Source organism: Ips typographus, linkage group LG13 (genome assembly GCF_016097725.1).
Source record: "Ips typographus isolate SLU linkage group LG13, UJ_Ityp_2.0, whole genome shotgun sequence".
NCBI classification, from domain to species: domain Eukaryota; kingdom Metazoa; phylum Arthropoda; class Insecta; order Coleoptera; family Curculionidae; genus Ips; species Ips typographus.
Window position 1 is genome coordinate 392,684 of NC_138434.1, and position 16,297 is coordinate 408,980.

Below are 16,297 nucleotides of genomic sequence, written 5' to 3' on the forward strand. Positions count from 1 at the left end.
AAATCAAAACAAACTTGCAACTTGGCAACGTTGTTTCTCGGAATGATGATCACATGACGTGACTTTTCGATGCAGTCTGGCAGTCATGTGATTATCCAACGACTATGTTACGGCAATGTGGCAATGGTGTTGTGGCGTGTACAGCTGAGTGTCTGACCAAACTTCCACGTTGAACTTGTCACTCAAAAAAAAGAGCTGTGGGGGGCTGTGTGCGGTTAGTTGGCACCGTTTTGGTACGTTGGCAGAGTGCGGTTCGCGTTGCAGTTGAAAAGCGGTATCGAAATTATTCACATTAACAAAAATGAAGTACTTTCTACTATTGTCCTTACTCATTTTGCCTGCTGTCGTCTTTTTAGTCGATAATGGTAAGTTTTATGTTGAGGGAAACCATCAGCTAGTTCTGACCATATATTACATATGGTAGTTTTCCTAGGGGTACTTGTTCTGTACAGGATGTGGTTTTAGGTAAAATGCTTGCATATGCTGAAGAAGACCCCATTGATGAAGATGAAGCTGATGTTGAGGGAGAAGAAGCTGATATTGTTGCAACAGAAAGTGATGAAGATGTGGATGAACCCCAGTCCAAAGTCTCTCCTGACGCTGATACAGTACTCTTATTCACTAAACCAAATACTCAGGGTGCATCACAATTAGGTGATTATTAAGTTTGTCTGCGCTTTCTTGTCATGATTATTAAGAACACACAACATTGTTTGAACATTTGTGAGGTACACTGTGATCAAACTTAAGATTACAATTTTTCAATCCTTTATATGCCAAACTGACATTTTGTATTGTAGTCACTAGATGGCATTAATGGATTGCTATAGAAGATTTTTTAATTCCAATTTTTGTAATTCCTTCTGTAGAACTGGTTGCTGGGAATGCAGTGGAATTTCTGGTGGGTTTCCGCAACAAAGGAGAACAGGACTTTGTTGTGGATTACATTGAAGCCTCCTTTAGGTACCCAATGGATTTCAATTATTTTATTCAGGTATGCCACCTTTGAGCAGTTGGGCAAAACAGGTTGGAGGGTAAAAATTGGATTTTCAGAACTTTTCAGCAGTTGGTTATAACACGGTAGTGAAATCGAGTGAAGAAGCGACCTTTCAATACAGTTTTCTGCCGGCGGAAGCGTTCGCCGGTCGTCCGTTCGGTCTGAACATCAACTTGGTCTATCACGACCTCTCTGGAAATGGTTTTCAGGAAGCAATTTTCAATGAAACAGTGCAAATCATCGAACTGGATGAAGGTATTAATTTTGTAATAATTAATTAACGCTGCCGGGTCTATCCTTGAAACGTCATCTGTCACTAATGTCAAAACTGTCAAAATCTTGATATTAATGTTTTTGTGTGTAGGTTTCGATGGAGAAACGTTCTTCCTTTATGTTTTCCTTGCTGCCGCTGTGGTTTTACTGTTGGTGATTGGCCAGCAGACGTTGTTGTCGGTGGGTAAAAACAAACGACCGGCAAAGAAGTCGGCCCCCGTCGAAACTGGCACGAGCAATCCGAACAACGTGGATTACGATTGGTTGCCCGCACAAACTTTGGCCAGTTTAAGTGAGTTGCAAAACATAAAACATACTTTTTTGGTCAACCCTGTATTTGCTTAAATATAACTTATACAATGCTCACCTGTATGATTTCAGACAAGGACAAAACGCAAAAGTCTCCGCGAGCTGTCAAACAGCAAAGTCCCAGACAACGCAAAGTGAAACGTTCCACAGGCAGTTCCGAGTAATCTATTTTTTTTTTTTAGTTTCGTCCGTTTTCGACTGATTAATTAATTTAATATTTTGAGGTTAAAATCAATCATAATTCACTCTCATTATCATTTACTTATTATTATTAAATAAGTATTTATTTTATTGTTATATCATACAACTTGTAAAATGGTCATCCAGGTATAAAATGAATTTTTTTTTACAGTAAACTAATTTATCTGTGAAATACTTTGTAATGTAAATATAGTCAAAGACCAAGTTGCCACAATAAATTTATAAAAAAACGGTTAAAACGCAGTTTTATTAACACTTGACGTAGTTTTAGCACTTTTTTTCTACTTGAAAATGTCTAATTGACTTTTTGGAGTTACAAGGCAAAATCACAAACTAATGGCGTTTTCGATTGACATGTTTAGTACAAAACCAGTGTATTCCCACACTGTTTCAATGACATTGCTAAGATTTAAGGCACTATGTATACTCAGCATTACCAATTTTTGTAACCTACCAGGCTGGCAGTGGCACTGATTGAAGGTTGGAAACATTTATGCGTCATTTAGTAATTTTAGCTTTGTGTGCGGCTGTACAAGGGCTTGACCTGGTGGAGAGCCCCGCCATTTTTGATTTGAGACCCAAATCCAAGTCACTTGAAGAAATTCAACTGGGTTTAAGACTGTTAAATGACAAGTACCATTCAAAAGGGGCAACTACCCAAAAAAGTACATTTACCACACTAAAAGGAAATTCTAATTTGAATAGAGTTAAGGAAATTCTGTCCAAGTTTCTCAGTACTCTGAAACGGGACAAACGAACTCCTTCATCAGGTACACCAGCTGGTTTTTATCATCCATATACCAGGATAAAAATTGTCGGTTATCTTAGGAAAACCCAAGTGGAATAAATGGACGGAATGGTCATCGTGCAGTGTGACTTGTGGAAAAGGAAGAACGATTCGTTGGAGACACTGTAAGCGCCACTGTGGGGAACTTCAAACTGAAATGGAGCAAAAATCCTGTCAACTGCCCGAATGTCCCCGAAAACTTTTCGGCGTCATCAAGCTAAGTTAAATTGTTAAACTTATGTAATTTTACGCAGTTAATAAAATTAGTAAAGTTTAAAAAAATAAAAAAGTTTGCTCTAGGTGAGGCTCGAACTCACAACCCCGGCATCGCTCACGACTACTGTCTTATAAGTACCGTGCGCTAACCAATTGCGCCACTAGAGCTCGTGACAAATGAGGCCGTTTGACTCTTATAAACAACAGACCAATCATTTTCCGATATTAAGAAATTTCAACATTAAAAATTGTTAAAAACCCGTTTTTTCGGTGCAATCAAGGGATTAATTGTTTTTAAATGCTTGCTTGCACCATTAAACTGAAAAAGAACTTTATTTTTCAATCTGTCACAATGGTGATAACTGTCAAATACAACTCAAAAATATAAAACATTTTTTAACGCTTATCGGTAGAAGTACCAATTATATTTAGGCCCGGTTGTACAATCGCAGTTCAAATACTGGTTCAGTTGAACTTTCCCATAAGATATGCATTGCTGTCAAAATGACATTTCTAAGTTTGAACCATCATTGTACAACTGGGCCTTAGGGTCATATTAATACTCATTCCTTGAAACTTAAAGGTAGCCTCAAGGCGTAATAATAACAAGTATTAAGGCTACGTTAAGTTTCAATGATTCTTTCTGTTTAATATGTAATTACAGCAAAAATTTGGGGAATTATAATGAAATCTGGCAACTTTTTTAAAACGCTTGAGGAGTTGGCAACACTGGCGATGGTTGGGGTGTGAATGTCTTGCGCAACGCGCCGACTCCGGTTGTTGATCTCGCTCGTGCTGTTCCTTCAATCCTTCGCACAAGGAAACCACTAAAAACCAGTCCGTGCGGAATGTTTTCGTCTCTGGTTCTCGGTTCTCCGAACCTTTTTGTTCCGGTATCGTCGTCGTAGTGGCCAATTTACTCAGTCCTACCGATTTTTAGGTTATGCGTGCAAAAATATGTGGTTCCGCCACCCCCGGCGTCGTTCCGTACTTACGGTCGTGCCCTTATTGACGGCCGCCCTTTTGATTGTTTCCTAGGAGGCCCTTTCATCCAATTTGTGGACTTACGCCCCAAAAAGGTAACGTTGCCGGATCGATATATTTAACAAACATTAGCCTGCACTAGTTTCTGTGTTGTTTACCATACAAATTTCAATTAACTTCCACTTTTTTACTTGTTTCCTTGTCTGATGCAAATTTTAATTAAGTACAACTTAATTATTCTTGGTTAAGACAAATAATTATTGTACAAGGAACCAAAGTTAGGGGGCCGGTTCTTTATGCCGTCTACCTTCTTGTCCATAAATGTCAGTGTTGAGGTCATGTTTGTTTAAAAACCTTGAAAAATCCACAACATTTTCCTATCAACTGAACCCAAAGTGCAGTTTTTAAGTGAGTGGCAACATTGCATAATTTGTATTTTAAAAGTAAATGTCAAGTATTTTTATTTGACAGATTGGCCAAAATGGCGGGTGGCTATCATTATCACGGAAAAATCAAGAGTCCTAGGTGGCGTATTCATGAAACGAGGGAATGTGATAGGAACCCGCCATTGTCAGCTTCTTTTGTCACATTCTATCAAAACTTCTCAACCATAAATGTCAGAGTTTGCTTCAATATGATATAATGCTCTTGCTTCTTCTAGAATGTGTTTAATAATGTATTGTTTTGGTGGTAAGTGAGGCAGGAGGCTAAACTGCCTCTAAAACATACAGTCAATGAGTCAAACGTCACAACTGTCAACCTCCCACTCATGAAGTGATAAAGTGCAGTTGTTGTGTAACGAGTTTTGACAGTTGACGATAGTTTATGACAGATTATTGGTAGGTTTGCAGCCTCTAGGTAAAGTTAACATTTTACCGCATTTCACTGTGAAAAATTTGAGCTGTAATAGTAAGAAATTTTGTTTAGAAAGCGTAAATAGTTAATTATTTGGGTAATAATTGAATAATCTTGGTGTTACTGTATCAAGATTCAGCCATGCAGGAAGAGCAAATAAAGGTGTTCCACTGATTTTTGCACAGTTCTACTGATTTACAATGGTTGATGACAGTTTTAAGCAGTCTTATCACTCTAATTTATAATATTATAGTCAAGCATTTAATTATCTTTAAACATTCCTATCTTATCAAACCAAGTAATAATGAAACTGATATCACTTCCCTGTAACGTTGTCATAGTTTGTTTATTTCCAGTTATGGACGAGAAGAAAGGTCCGCCCAGATTCGGCGGTTCCAAAGTATCGGAAATAGCAAATATTTTCCAAAACCGAGCACCAAACCAAAAAGAAGAAATCTTCAATATGACTAAGAAGAAATTGAACAAGGTTCCATCAACCGAAAAAATTGACGATCCCTCCTCCCCCGTGGTGTCGGTAATGAGGACCGAGTCTCACGTGACCAGATTCAACAATGCCAGGGCCATGTTTGAGAAATTGGGCTGCGACGATCAACACAGACCGGTCAAGGCGGTTCCATTGCAGGGAACGAAAAGCGCCTCCAACATTCTGGATCGGTCCAGAAGCAGCTCGGCGAATAGCGAAACCAGAGAGACGAAATCGCAATACTCCAGGTCCCCGTCACCGACCAGGTTTGGGAACGGCTTATCCAACGACAATCGAGAAGAAGTGGCCAAAACGAACGGGAACGAGAATCGGGAACGTGGCCGGCCTGCTCTGATGAAAAAACCGGAAAAACCGGAACGGAAATTTAACAACAAAGAACTGATTGAGCGCCAAAAGAACTGGACGTCGCACTTTTCCAAAACTAGAAGTTCGCGGTACAACAGCGATCCTAATAAAAGTGAGGTTAAGTTTGGGGTCAGTTCTCGGGACAATTCCGAAGTGGATTCGAGAAGTGGGGCATCTAGAAGTGCTTCGTTTAACAACTCCAGGTATGTAATAGGGGAACTATTAAGGGCCACACATAAGTTTTGTCTACTTGCAGGATTATCAGTCCCCCTACCTCTCCACCTCCCGAACCACCAATCAGAACAGAAGCGTCCAAACGTCCCAATCTAACAAAAAGGAATCGTCCAGCGTCCTGCGGTGTACTGCCCAATTGTTACTCGAGCATAGCCAAGTACGAATCGACGCCCAACAATGACTTGGACTTGGTGCACGTCAAAGAGAAACGTACCAGTTTGGTCACGTCACCAACGTCAACCAACGAGCAGTTTCGGACGTCCCCGCCCAAATACAAATCGCCGCCCGAGTTCAAAGAAACGCCACAGGAACGCAAAGAGTTGGCTCCCAAGTGTTTGTTCAGGGAGGAGAAAAACGGTGACAACTTGCAACTTCCCAGTCACGGTCACGTGTCTAAATCGCCGTCGGACGAGAAGGAGACGAGCCGAGAGAATTTGTCGGCCACGTCGGGCAGTTTGTCTTCACTGAGTCCGCCCAGCAGTCCCAGCAAGCTAAAGTCGGAACAGGAGAAGCAAGAAGAGGAGAGCAACGAAAAATCACTTTTGTTCGGTAAGTTTTTAGCATTTTGTCCCCTTTTGCACTAGCTGTCACTGTCAAAAAAAGAGGTCCAACTCGAAAGGTTGAAAATAGTCACGTGACAAACAAATGCAAACTGTCATCTCGATTTCGGCCATATTGCAATTTTTAGGCTTTGTAGGAGGCGGTGACTGAACTGAGAATAGATGTTAGGGCACTTAAGTCAATAATTTTGTCTTTAATCGATTGATATTTTCGCGTTACTAGTTTGGCTAGTCTAGTACCGGCATTGCAGTGGCGTCGTGTCCGAGATGTGGGCAGTGGTAAATTGAAAACAGGAGCAAAACGAACGCTCGGTATAGGAATGTATTTATAGATCGGCCGCGTTTTTGAGCTGGAAATTTTCAATCGGTACCTTTCAGTACTGTCGGGTTTGTCGTGTCTTCTTCGCGTCGGAAATGGCGCCCCTGCACCCCCCGTAGGTACTGTTGCACGCACATTTTCCTATTTCTAATCTCCCCTAAAAAAAAACACTCATATGGTGCTGCTTTTACGATGTGTCTAAGAATAAGACTGTTGTGCATTGATTGTTCAGGTTTGTACAGTTCCGCACTTGTGTGTGTTTGTTTGTTTTTTTCTTTTTGGTCGTGTCCTGCTCTTAACTGGTAATAACTAGTCCACTGTGTACTTTCCAGCTTTGAAATCTGTTACGTATTAAAATTGGAAGCTTTTATAGTGCCCCTCTATAAAGCATCCCACTATTTATATTCCCACTAGATAGGAATAATAAAAATGGCGCACCAAACCGTATTAGAAGTTATTAAACTGGAGACTTTAACTAGACCGTTAACGGCGTTTTATGGAGTCTACTAAAATTTTAACCTCACTTATGGGATTTTACAGCCAGCTTTGTCGGGAAAATTAGGTTTGGTTCTTCTAACCTCACCTTTCGTTCGTAAAACCTTGACACCGCTTTTTTCCTTGACTGTACCAAATTTTGTAATGTTTTTTCAGGTTATTGGATAGGAAATTTAACGAGGATTCCAAAAATGTGGTTAAAACTGTCATTTTCTCACTCCAAGTAAGTTTTACAGGCCATTTTGTCTCTGACTGTCCTTTCAAATTGTTCTTATGGCAGTCCAAACTTTGACACAGCTTTTCTCCTTGACTATACAAAATTTTGTAGTGGTTTTTCAAGTTATTGGATAGGAAATTTAATGAGGATTCCAAAAATGTGCTTAAAGTTGTCATTTTCTCACTCCAAGTGGGTTTCACAGGCGATTTTATCCGTGACTGTCCTTTAAAACTGTATTTATGGTAATTTAAACTTAAACACCGCTTTTCTCCCTGACTGTACAAAGTTTTGTAAGTGGTTTTTTAGGTTATTGGATATGAAATTTAACGAGGATTCCAAAAATGTGCTTAAAACTGTCATTTTCTCACTCCAAGTGAGTTTTACAGGCCATTTTGTCTCTGACTGTCCTTTCAAATTGTTCTTCTGGCAGTCCAAACTTTGACACAGCTTTTCTCCTTGACTGTACAAAATTTTGTAGTGGTTTTTCAAGTTATTGGATAGGAAATTTAATGAAGATTCCAAAAATGTGCTTAAAGTTGTCATTTTCTCGCTCCAAGTGGGTTTTACAGGCGATTTTATCCGTGACTGTCCTTTAAAACTGTATTTATGGTAATTTAAACTTTAACGCCGCTTTTCTCCCTGACTGTACTAAATTTTGTAGTGGTTTTTCAGGTTATTGGATAGGAAATTTAACGAGGATTCCAAAAATGTGCTTAAAACTGTCATTTTCTCACTCCAAGTAAGTTTTACAGGCCATTTTGTCTCTGACTGTCCTTTCAAATTGTTCTTCTGGCAGTCCAAACTTTGACACAGCTTTTCTCCTTGACTGTACAAAATTTTGTAGTGTTGTTTCAGGTTAATGGATAGGAAATTTAACGAGGATTCCAAAAATGTGCTTAAAACTGTCATTTTCTCACTGCAAGTGGGTTTTCCAAGCGATTTTGTCTTTGACTGTCCTTTCAAATTGTTCTTCTGGCAGTTCAAATTTTGACACAGCTTTTCTCCTTGACTGTACAAAATTTTGTAGTGGTTTTTCAAGTTATTGGATAGGAAATTTAAGGAGGATTCCAAAAATGTGCTTAAAACAGTCATTTTCTCACTCCAAGTGAGTTTTACAGGACATTTTATCGAAGTATTGTCATTTAAAGGTTGCCATTTTATTGTGTTTTAAAATCAAGGGTTGCCACGACTAGTAAGGGACCGAAAGTCACCATGACGTAACTTGACAGGTGATCAATTAATCGCTTTGTTAAATTACGTCATAGTGGCGTCAAATTTGCTGGAAAATAAACTCGAACGACATAATAATATACAGGGTGTCCCCTTCAACATAACGGTTTTATTGGAATTTAAACTGGATAAAGAATACCATTCTGTACATAATAAGTCACTGTATCGATTCCGAACGACCGTGTACTGATAACAAACCTGGTTTCATTGTCCTTGTGATTGGTTTTTTGCAGTAAAAAATCGCTTTTTCACAGTTAGCAACATGAATAAGCGATAACGAGCCTGCGATTTTAAAAGTGTTAGTCATAAAACACTTAATAAAACTAGTCGGTAGTAAATAGTATTTCTATAACAGCTAAAAAACCGATATTTGGAGAGCGTAAAAACTATTACTGTTTTTTGTTGAGAGTTGCGAGTATTCGGCAACATGGCATCAGTGTGTTGTTAAGGTTAGAAAAGAATAGAAACATATTGGTTGACAATTGACATTGACAGTAATGACAGTGCTTCAGTTGTTTACCGATTTGACAAGTGAGGTTAAGCTGGTAGAAAGCAAAATATAAAAATCTTTGGAAAATTAAATAAATGTACTTATTGGTGTACTTGAATTGTGCAGGCTGGTGTTAATAGTGATTCTGGACAGTGTGTGTTATTTTTTTTGATGAAAAACATGCAAAGTAAGGTAAGCGGCAACCAACCCTCTGTATGTCATATGAAACATATCTATCAGCCGCTAAACTAATCGAATTTTTGGCCGTTTAAAGTGGAACAATCTTATTTAAGTAGGAATAGTTTTATGCTCGAATAAATGCCGGCAGCGATTCGAACCGTTTTCTCGATCTTATAAAGTTCATTATCCACATTAACAACTCGAGACCCAACAATAATAATAATATCGGTGGCCTCCAGCCTCCGTCTGCGCTTAAAAATACGAACATGAGCTAACCGAGATGCGTAAACGTTGCTCATTTACATACTAAAGGCATTTATGGACTGTGTTTATTACTATTTGTTGACATGTGGTTAAAAAATATACGAAAGTAGCTTTCTTCCATAGAAACCATCAGTTTGTCAATTCCGTCGTTTCTATTGAAATTATTATCCTAAGAATAAATTTATCCGGAGGTGAAAGTACCGAACCTAACAACACGTTGTAATACACATGTTAAATGTATGCACTAGTATTCGATGTTAACTGTATCAAGTACGCCCAACTATTTCATTTAAAATTCAACCTACAAACCTCATCTGAAATATGTTTTCGATTTTACACCAATAGTGGGCCAATACCACCTACGATTGACCATTGAAACCTTACGAAATACCAGTTCGATTGTTGTTTAAAGTCTAAAGTGCAATTGTCGATTACGTGACTACTTTTTTTCATAAATTGTCGGTTTCTTGGTGCATAACGAGGATGCATTCTACAGTCTTGGTTCTGCAAGTTCACACACCATTATCGTCCATTGTTTCTTCAGTTTGCAGTCACAATATAAATGTGAATAAAATTCATCTTAATTGGAGGATATTTGATTGATAGAAGATTGTTGAAAAGATATTTCTCTCTGTGTCAGCCTCCAAGAACATTTTTGTCGTTTTTTTTCCACGCTAGGTGGCATTATCTACTTTCCGTGATAAAAAACAAACCTAAAACATTACACTAGTGGGTTTTACCAGCAATTTTGTCCCTGACTGTACCAAGTTTTGTATTGTTTTTTCATTTTATTAGATAAGACTTCCAAAAATGTGCTTAAAACAGTAATTTTCTGGTTACAGAGAATAATGAGAACCACAAAGAGAATAAGACTGACGACGACTCCCTGGTTGTGCCAAGACGAACCAAAGTGTCTAGTATTTCCCTCAACATTCCGGCCGCCGGTTTGGGTAGCAGGCCCTCATCGATCGTCACCACCTCCGATGAAGGTTTCGGTACTTATTTCCGATTTGGTAAACGTTGTTCGAACTTTGAGTGGTTTGCAGGAGGCTTCAACGAGCCCTCGCCGAAAATCGAGGCCAGATTGAAGCCGCACGAGGAGTCTCTGTACGATTTCCCCATCAACGAGGACATTCCCGTCGAGTATCGCGACGACAATTCCCCGACCGAGGACGTTCCCGACTACGAAGAGGGCGAGATAGTCGTGGAGAATCCGGTTAAGTTGACCCAGGCGGAAATCGAGGCTTTGTACGCCGTACCGAATAAAAATAAGAATCAGGCTGGTGCTGGTGTTCCAGTTGTGGAAGATCGACGACTGTATTCGGTAAGTTTCGAACCTAAGAAAGTAAAGTAAACAGTGTCCAACAGTGGACGTCAAGGGGTGATTGATGATGATGATGATGATGATGACCGTTTTATTCACCAAAACACCAATTTGTACTTTTACTTCACACTCTACATTTAGTTTGTTTACAACACTAACTGACAACTTCAGTCAACCCTTACTGGTTATATTGTATAGGTTTCTATGGATTCCAGGAGGTTTGTGGAAATATTCGTAAAATTGGCATTCTCTCTTACACTTCAAATCATGACGTAAAGCTTGGTTCACATGAATCCGGAACATTCGCGGAATGCGGACAGCGGAAAATCGTTCAGTCAATCAGCGTTCTGTCCGTCTATCCGGACCGGATTGCATATTTTCATATTTTCCGCGCGTAAACGTCGTAATCATGACAGAGACAGAAAACAAAACAGAAACAGCAAAGCAAATATGTCCGTGGAGATGAACGAAAACGATTTTAACACTTTTGTCCAAAGTTACCCCATTTTGTGGGATTCTAAGCACCCTCAACACAAGGATAATAATGCCTTGAAGAAGGCTTGGCTTCAGATTGCCAATCGAATGAAAACAATAAGTATTCGGTACAGTCAGAAAGAAAAGCGCTGTCAAAGTTTGAACTGCCAGAAACACAGTTTGAAAAGACAGTCAGCAACAAAATTGTCTGTTAAACTCACTTGGAGTGAGAAAATGACAGTTTTAAGCCCATTTTTGGAATCCTCATTAAGTTTCCTATCTACTAACCTAAAAAAACACTAAAAAATTGAGTATAGTCAGTTAGAAAAACAGTGTCAAAGTTTGAACTGGCAGAAACACAGTTTGAAAAGACAGTCAGCAACAAAATTGTCTGTTAAACTCACTTGGAGTGAGAAAATGACAGTTTTAAGCACATTTTTGGAATCCTCGTTAAATTTCCTATTCAGTTACTTGGAAAAACCGTATAAAATGTGGTACAGTCTGGGAGAAAAGCAGCATCTAATTTTGAACTAAAAGAAACACAGTTTGAAAGGACAGTCAAGGACAAAATCGACTGTAAAACCCACTTGGAATGAGAAAATGACAGTTTTAAGCACATTTTTGGAATCCTCGTTAAATTTCCTATTCAGTTACTGGGAAAAACCGTATAAAATGTGGTACAGTCTGGGAGAAAAGCAGCATCTAATTTTGAACTAAAAGAAACACAGTTTGAAAGGACAGTCAAGGACAAAATCGCCTGTAAAACCCACTTGTAGTGTGAAAATGACAGTTTTAAGCACATTTTTGGAATCCTCATTAAATTTCCTATCCACTAACCTAAAAAAACACTACCAAATTGAGTACAGCCAGAGAGAAAAAAAGTGTCAAAATTTAAACTAAGAGAAACATAGTTTGAAAGGACAGTCAAGGACAAAATCGCTTGTTAAACTCACTTCGAGTGAGAAAATAACAGTTTTAAGCACATTTTTGGAATCCTCATTAAATTTCCTATCCAATAGTCTAAAAAAACACTAAAAAATCAAGTATAGTCAGTTAGAAAAACAGTGTCAAAATTTGAACTGCTAGAAACACAGTTTGAAAGGACAGTCGACAAAATCGACTGTAAAACCCACTTGTAGTGTGAAAATTACAGTTTTAAGCACATTTTTGGAATCCTCATTAAATTTCTTATCCAATAACCTAAAAAAAATCACAAAATTCGGTACAGTCAGGGAGAAAAGTGCTGCCAAAGTTTGAACTGGCAGAAACACAGTTTGAAAAGACAGTCAGCGACAAAATCGCCTGTAAAACCCATTTGTGGTGTGAAAATGACAGTTTTAAGCACATTTTTGGAATCCTCATTAAATTTCCTATCCAATAGTCTAAAAAAACATTAAAAAATCGAGTATAGTCAGTTAGAAAAACAGTGTCAAAATTTGAACTGCTAGAAACACAGTTTGAAAGGACAGTCAGCGACAAAATCGCCTGTAAAAGCGATTTGTGGTGTGAAAGTGACAGTTTTAAGCACATTTTTGGAATCCTCATTAAATTTCCTATCCAATAGTCTAAAATAATATCACTAAATTCGGTACAGTCAGGGAGAAAAGTGCTGTCAAAGTTTGAAAACACAGTCAGCGACAAAATCGTCTGTTAAACTCACTTGGAGTGAGAAAATGACAGTTTTAAGCACATTTTTGGAATCCTCATTAAATTTCCTATCCACTAACTTAAAAAAACACTACCAAATTGAATACAGTCAGAGTGAAAAACAGTGTCAAAGTTTGAACTAACAGAAACACAGTTTGAAAGGACAGTCAACAGTCACAGTTCACAAACAGCTGAACTACGACAACAACGCAATATACAGGGTAACAAGAAATTACTAAAACTCATTTTTCTTAACACTCGTATACTTTGTCATCAATTTGGTGATTCATGTCACACCACCCTGTAGATTTCCGCTAATTTGATTGGTCATTTCCAGGTACCTGACAGAAAACAGTTTAACTACGAGAAATCGATCTCTCCGACCGATTCGGACGCCGGCTACGCAGTGCCGTACCGCTCTCCCGCCATGATCCAGCAAAAATCCATCACGTCAACCGATTCGGACGCGTCCCAAGTGACAGTGATTCCCGCCCAAAGATCTGTCGACTCGGACGTCATGTACCACGTCCAGGCACGCGAGGGGACGCATCCGAACCTGTCCGAATTGGACAGTCAGGAGTTTATCGACACGGAACGGCAAAATAGCGAGAGAGAGAGACCGGAACCGTTTCTAATTAGCCGCGAGGTACTACCCGTGGAGGACAAGTTGGCCAAGAGTCCCGAAAATCGCCGATCGGAAGCGAACATTTTGGACTCGAACGACGTGGAATTTGCCGATGCTAGCGACACCGAGGAGAAGGACACAGAGGCCATGACACCAGATGAGGCCGAAAATCTTCTCAGCTCTAAGTGAGTGTCGTTTCATTTGTTTACTGTCAATTCCCAGATGTTGTTTTAAGCCAGTGCTCCATTATAATTAACATTTTAAATATAAATCTTCATCTCAAGAAGACGTGAAATTTGACATTTCTTTAAAAGCTACTTCAGACTATTCTCTTAATAGCAATTCGTTTGATCTGTCAGAGACTTCAAACAGTTCGATTGACATGTAGATCTATATTTATTATGTTGTCTGTGATATTAACGAAATTAACCGTCACTTTGTTTCATAATGGCGCTGTTGCCAAATAGAATTCTGGAGAAAAGAATTAGGTGAGTCCAAGTCCAAACAGTTTAATAACTAAAAAACAGGGGTCGGTGCCTACGTTTGTGTTTAACTACCGAAAAAAAAAAAACAAAACAACTTTTAGGGTGTTAGTTTCCTTCGTACACGAGTTTCAAAGTTATCCATACGAAACTTGCGACAAGTGACAGGTGACAAAAGGAATCTGTCGAATGTCAGACACTGGCTGATTTCGTATGGATAAGTTTAAATTGTCCACACTGTATTATGGCGGCTTTTTTAATTGGTATTAACATTATTAGCTTATTTAAATGTCTGCAAAATGTGTTTATTATGTAAAACCGTTTTTTGTCACTGTCTTTTTCTAGTCTAACAGCGGTTTCAGGTTTACGTGTAACTTATATTCAATCGGCTTTATTAATAATTTTCTGTATACAGGTGTGGTAAATCCAAAACCGACCATAGGAAAACCGTGTAACTGACAGGGAAACATAGATGATTGCATGCGCGGGACAAAGACAGAAAACGAAAAAAATATCAAGTAGGCCGTATTTTAAGCGCGCTGTTACCAAACGCCAAGTATCCAATATCGTAATATATTCAGTATCGTTATAAGTAATTTCTGTTGACTGTCCTTTCAAACTGTGTTTCTAGCAGTTCAAATTTTGTACTGTTTTTCTAACTGACTATACTCAATTTTTTAGTGTTTTTTTTAGACTATTGAATAGGAAATTTAATGAGGATTCCAAAAATGTGCTTAAAACTGTCATTTTTACACCACAAATGGGTTTTACAGGCGATTTTGTCCTGGACTGTCCTTTGAAACTGTGTTTCTATTAGTTCAAACTTTGACACTGTTTTTCTCTCTGACTGTACTCAATTTGGTAGTATTTTTTTAGGTTAGTAGATAGGATATTTAATGAGGATTCCAAAAATGTGCTTAAAACTGTCATTTTCTCACTCCAAGTGAGTTTAACAGACGATTTTGTCGCTGACTGTGTTTTCAAACTTTGGCAGCACTTTTCTCCCTGACTACCGAATTTAGTGATATTTTTTTAGGCTAATGGATAGGACATTTAATAAGGATTCCAAAAATGTGCTTAAAACTGTCGTTTTCACACCACAAATGGGTTTTACAAGCAATTTTGTCCTTGACTGTCCTTTCAAACTGTGTTTCTAGCAGTTCAAATTTTGTACTGTTTTTCTAACTGACTATACTCAATTTTTTAGTGTTTTTTTTAGACTATTGAATAGGAAATTTAATGAGGATTCCAAAAATGTGCTTAAAACTGTCATTTTTACACCACAAATGGGTTTTACAGGCGATTTTGTCCTGGACTGTCCTTTGAAACTGTGTTTCTATTAGTTCAAACTTTGACACTGTTTTTCTCTCTGACTGTACTCAATTTGGTAGTATTTTTTTAGGTTAGTAGATAGGATATTTAATGAGGATTCCAAAAATGTGCTTAAAACTGTCATTTTCTCACTCCAAGTGAGTTTAACAGACGATTTTGTCGCTGACTGTGTTTTCAAACTTTGGCAGCACTTTTCTCCCTGACTACCGAATTTAGTGATATTTTTTTAGGCTAATGGATAGGACATTTAATAAGGATTCCAAAAATGTGCTTAAAACTGTCGTTTTCACACCACAAATGGGTTTTACAGGCAATTTTGTCCTTGACTGTCCTTTCAAACTGTGTTTCTAGCAGTTCAAATTTTGTACTGTTTTTCTAACTGACTATACTCAATTTTTTAGTGTTTTTTTTAGACTATTGAATAGGAAATTTAATGAGGATTCCAAAAATGTGCTTAAAACTGTCATTTTTACACCACAAATGGGTTTTACAGGCGATTTTGTCCTGGACTGTCCTTTGAAACTGTGTTTCTATTAGTTCAAACTTTGACACTGTTTTTCTCTCTGACTGTACTCAATTTGGTAGTATTTTTTTAGGTTAGTAGATAGGATATTTAATGAGGATTCCAAAAATGTGCTTAAAACTGTCATTTTCTCACTCCAAGTGAGTTTAACAGACGATTTTGTCGCTGACTGTGTTTTCAAACTTTGGCAGCACTTTTCTCCCTGACTACCGAATTTAGTGATATTTTTTTAGGCTAATGGATAGGACATTTAATAAGGATTCCAAAAATGTGCTTAAAACTGTCGTTTTCACACCACAAATGGGTTTTACAGGCAATTTTGTCCTTGACTGTCCTTTCAAACTGTGTTTCTAGCAGTTCAAATTTTGTACTGTTTTTCTAACTGACTATACTCAATTTTTTAGTGTTTTTTTTAGACTATTGAATAGG

General features: G+C 38.2%; 3 protein-coding genes and 1 non-coding gene across 9 annotated transcripts in view; 3 read left to right on the forward strand and 1 right to left on the reverse strand.

Moving 5' to 3' along the window:
• Window positions 1-171: 171 nt before the first annotated feature.
• Window positions 172-2,019, forward strand: l(1)G0320 (signal sequence receptor subunit 1 l(1)G0320). Its single transcript, XM_081992015.1, has 6 exons — window positions 172-365; window positions 466-654; window positions 870-994; window positions 1,054-1,252; window positions 1,362-1,562; window positions 1,652-2,019. The coding sequence occupies exons 1-6, from the start codon at window positions 302-304 to the stop codon at window positions 1,741-1,743; spliced, it is 870 nt and encodes a 289-aa protein (XP_081848141.1). The 5' UTR covers window positions 172-301; the 3' UTR covers window positions 1,744-2,019.
• A 222-nt stretch (window positions 2,020-2,241) lies between these two features.
• On the forward strand, window positions 2,242-2,856 carry LOC145737366 (uncharacterized). The gene is made up of 2 exons (XM_081992016.1): window positions 2,242-2,550; window positions 2,609-2,856. The coding sequence occupies exons 1-2, from the start codon at window positions 2,274-2,276 to the stop codon at window positions 2,791-2,793; spliced, it is 462 nt and encodes a 153-aa protein (XP_081848142.1). The 5' UTR covers window positions 2,242-2,273; the 3' UTR covers window positions 2,794-2,856.
• A 3-nt stretch (window positions 2,857-2,859) lies between these two features.
• On the reverse strand, window positions 2,860-2,951 carry TRNAI-UAU (transfer RNA isoleucine (anticodon UAU)). Its single transcript is given in 2 exon segments — window positions 2,860-2,895; window positions 2,914-2,951. It is a non-coding gene; the product is annotated as a tRNA-Ile (tRNA).
• Window positions 2,952-3,489: 538 nt separating this feature from the next.
• Spn (protein phosphatase 1 regulatory subunit spinophilin) overlaps window positions 3,490-16,297 on the forward strand; it is a 29,962-nt gene continuing 17,154 nt past the window's right edge. Inside the window, exons 1-7 of one of the 6 annotated variants that reach the window (XM_081991622.1) lie at window positions 3,490-3,862; window positions 4,979-5,675; window positions 5,729-6,255; window positions 10,304-10,456; window positions 10,508-10,785; window positions 13,244-13,716; window positions 13,999-14,019. In XM_081991622.1, coding sequence (XP_081847748.1) covers window positions 4,981-5,675; window positions 5,729-6,255; window positions 10,304-10,456; window positions 10,508-10,785; window positions 13,244-13,716; window positions 13,999-14,019 — 2,147 coding nt within the window. In that variant the 5' untranslated portion in view covers window positions 3,490-3,862; window positions 4,979-4,980. The remainder of the gene's footprint in view (window positions 3,863-4,978; window positions 5,676-5,728; window positions 6,256-10,303; window positions 10,457-10,507; window positions 10,786-13,243; window positions 13,717-13,998; window positions 14,020-16,297) is intronic. The other 5 variants (XM_081991621.1, XM_081991616.1, XM_081991617.1 and 2 more) reach the window with 5 other exon arrangements.

Excerpts from the sequence above, each read along its gene's own strand:
- LOC145737366 (XM_081992016.1), top strand. The coding sequence starts at position 2,274 with ATGCGTCATTTAGTAATTTTAGCTTTGTGTGCGGCTGTACAAGGGCTT. Across the intron at positions 2,551-2,608 it reads CAAACGAACTCCTTCATCAG|GAAAACCCAAGTGGAATAAA; the intron begins GTACACCAGCTG and ends CGGTTATCTTAG.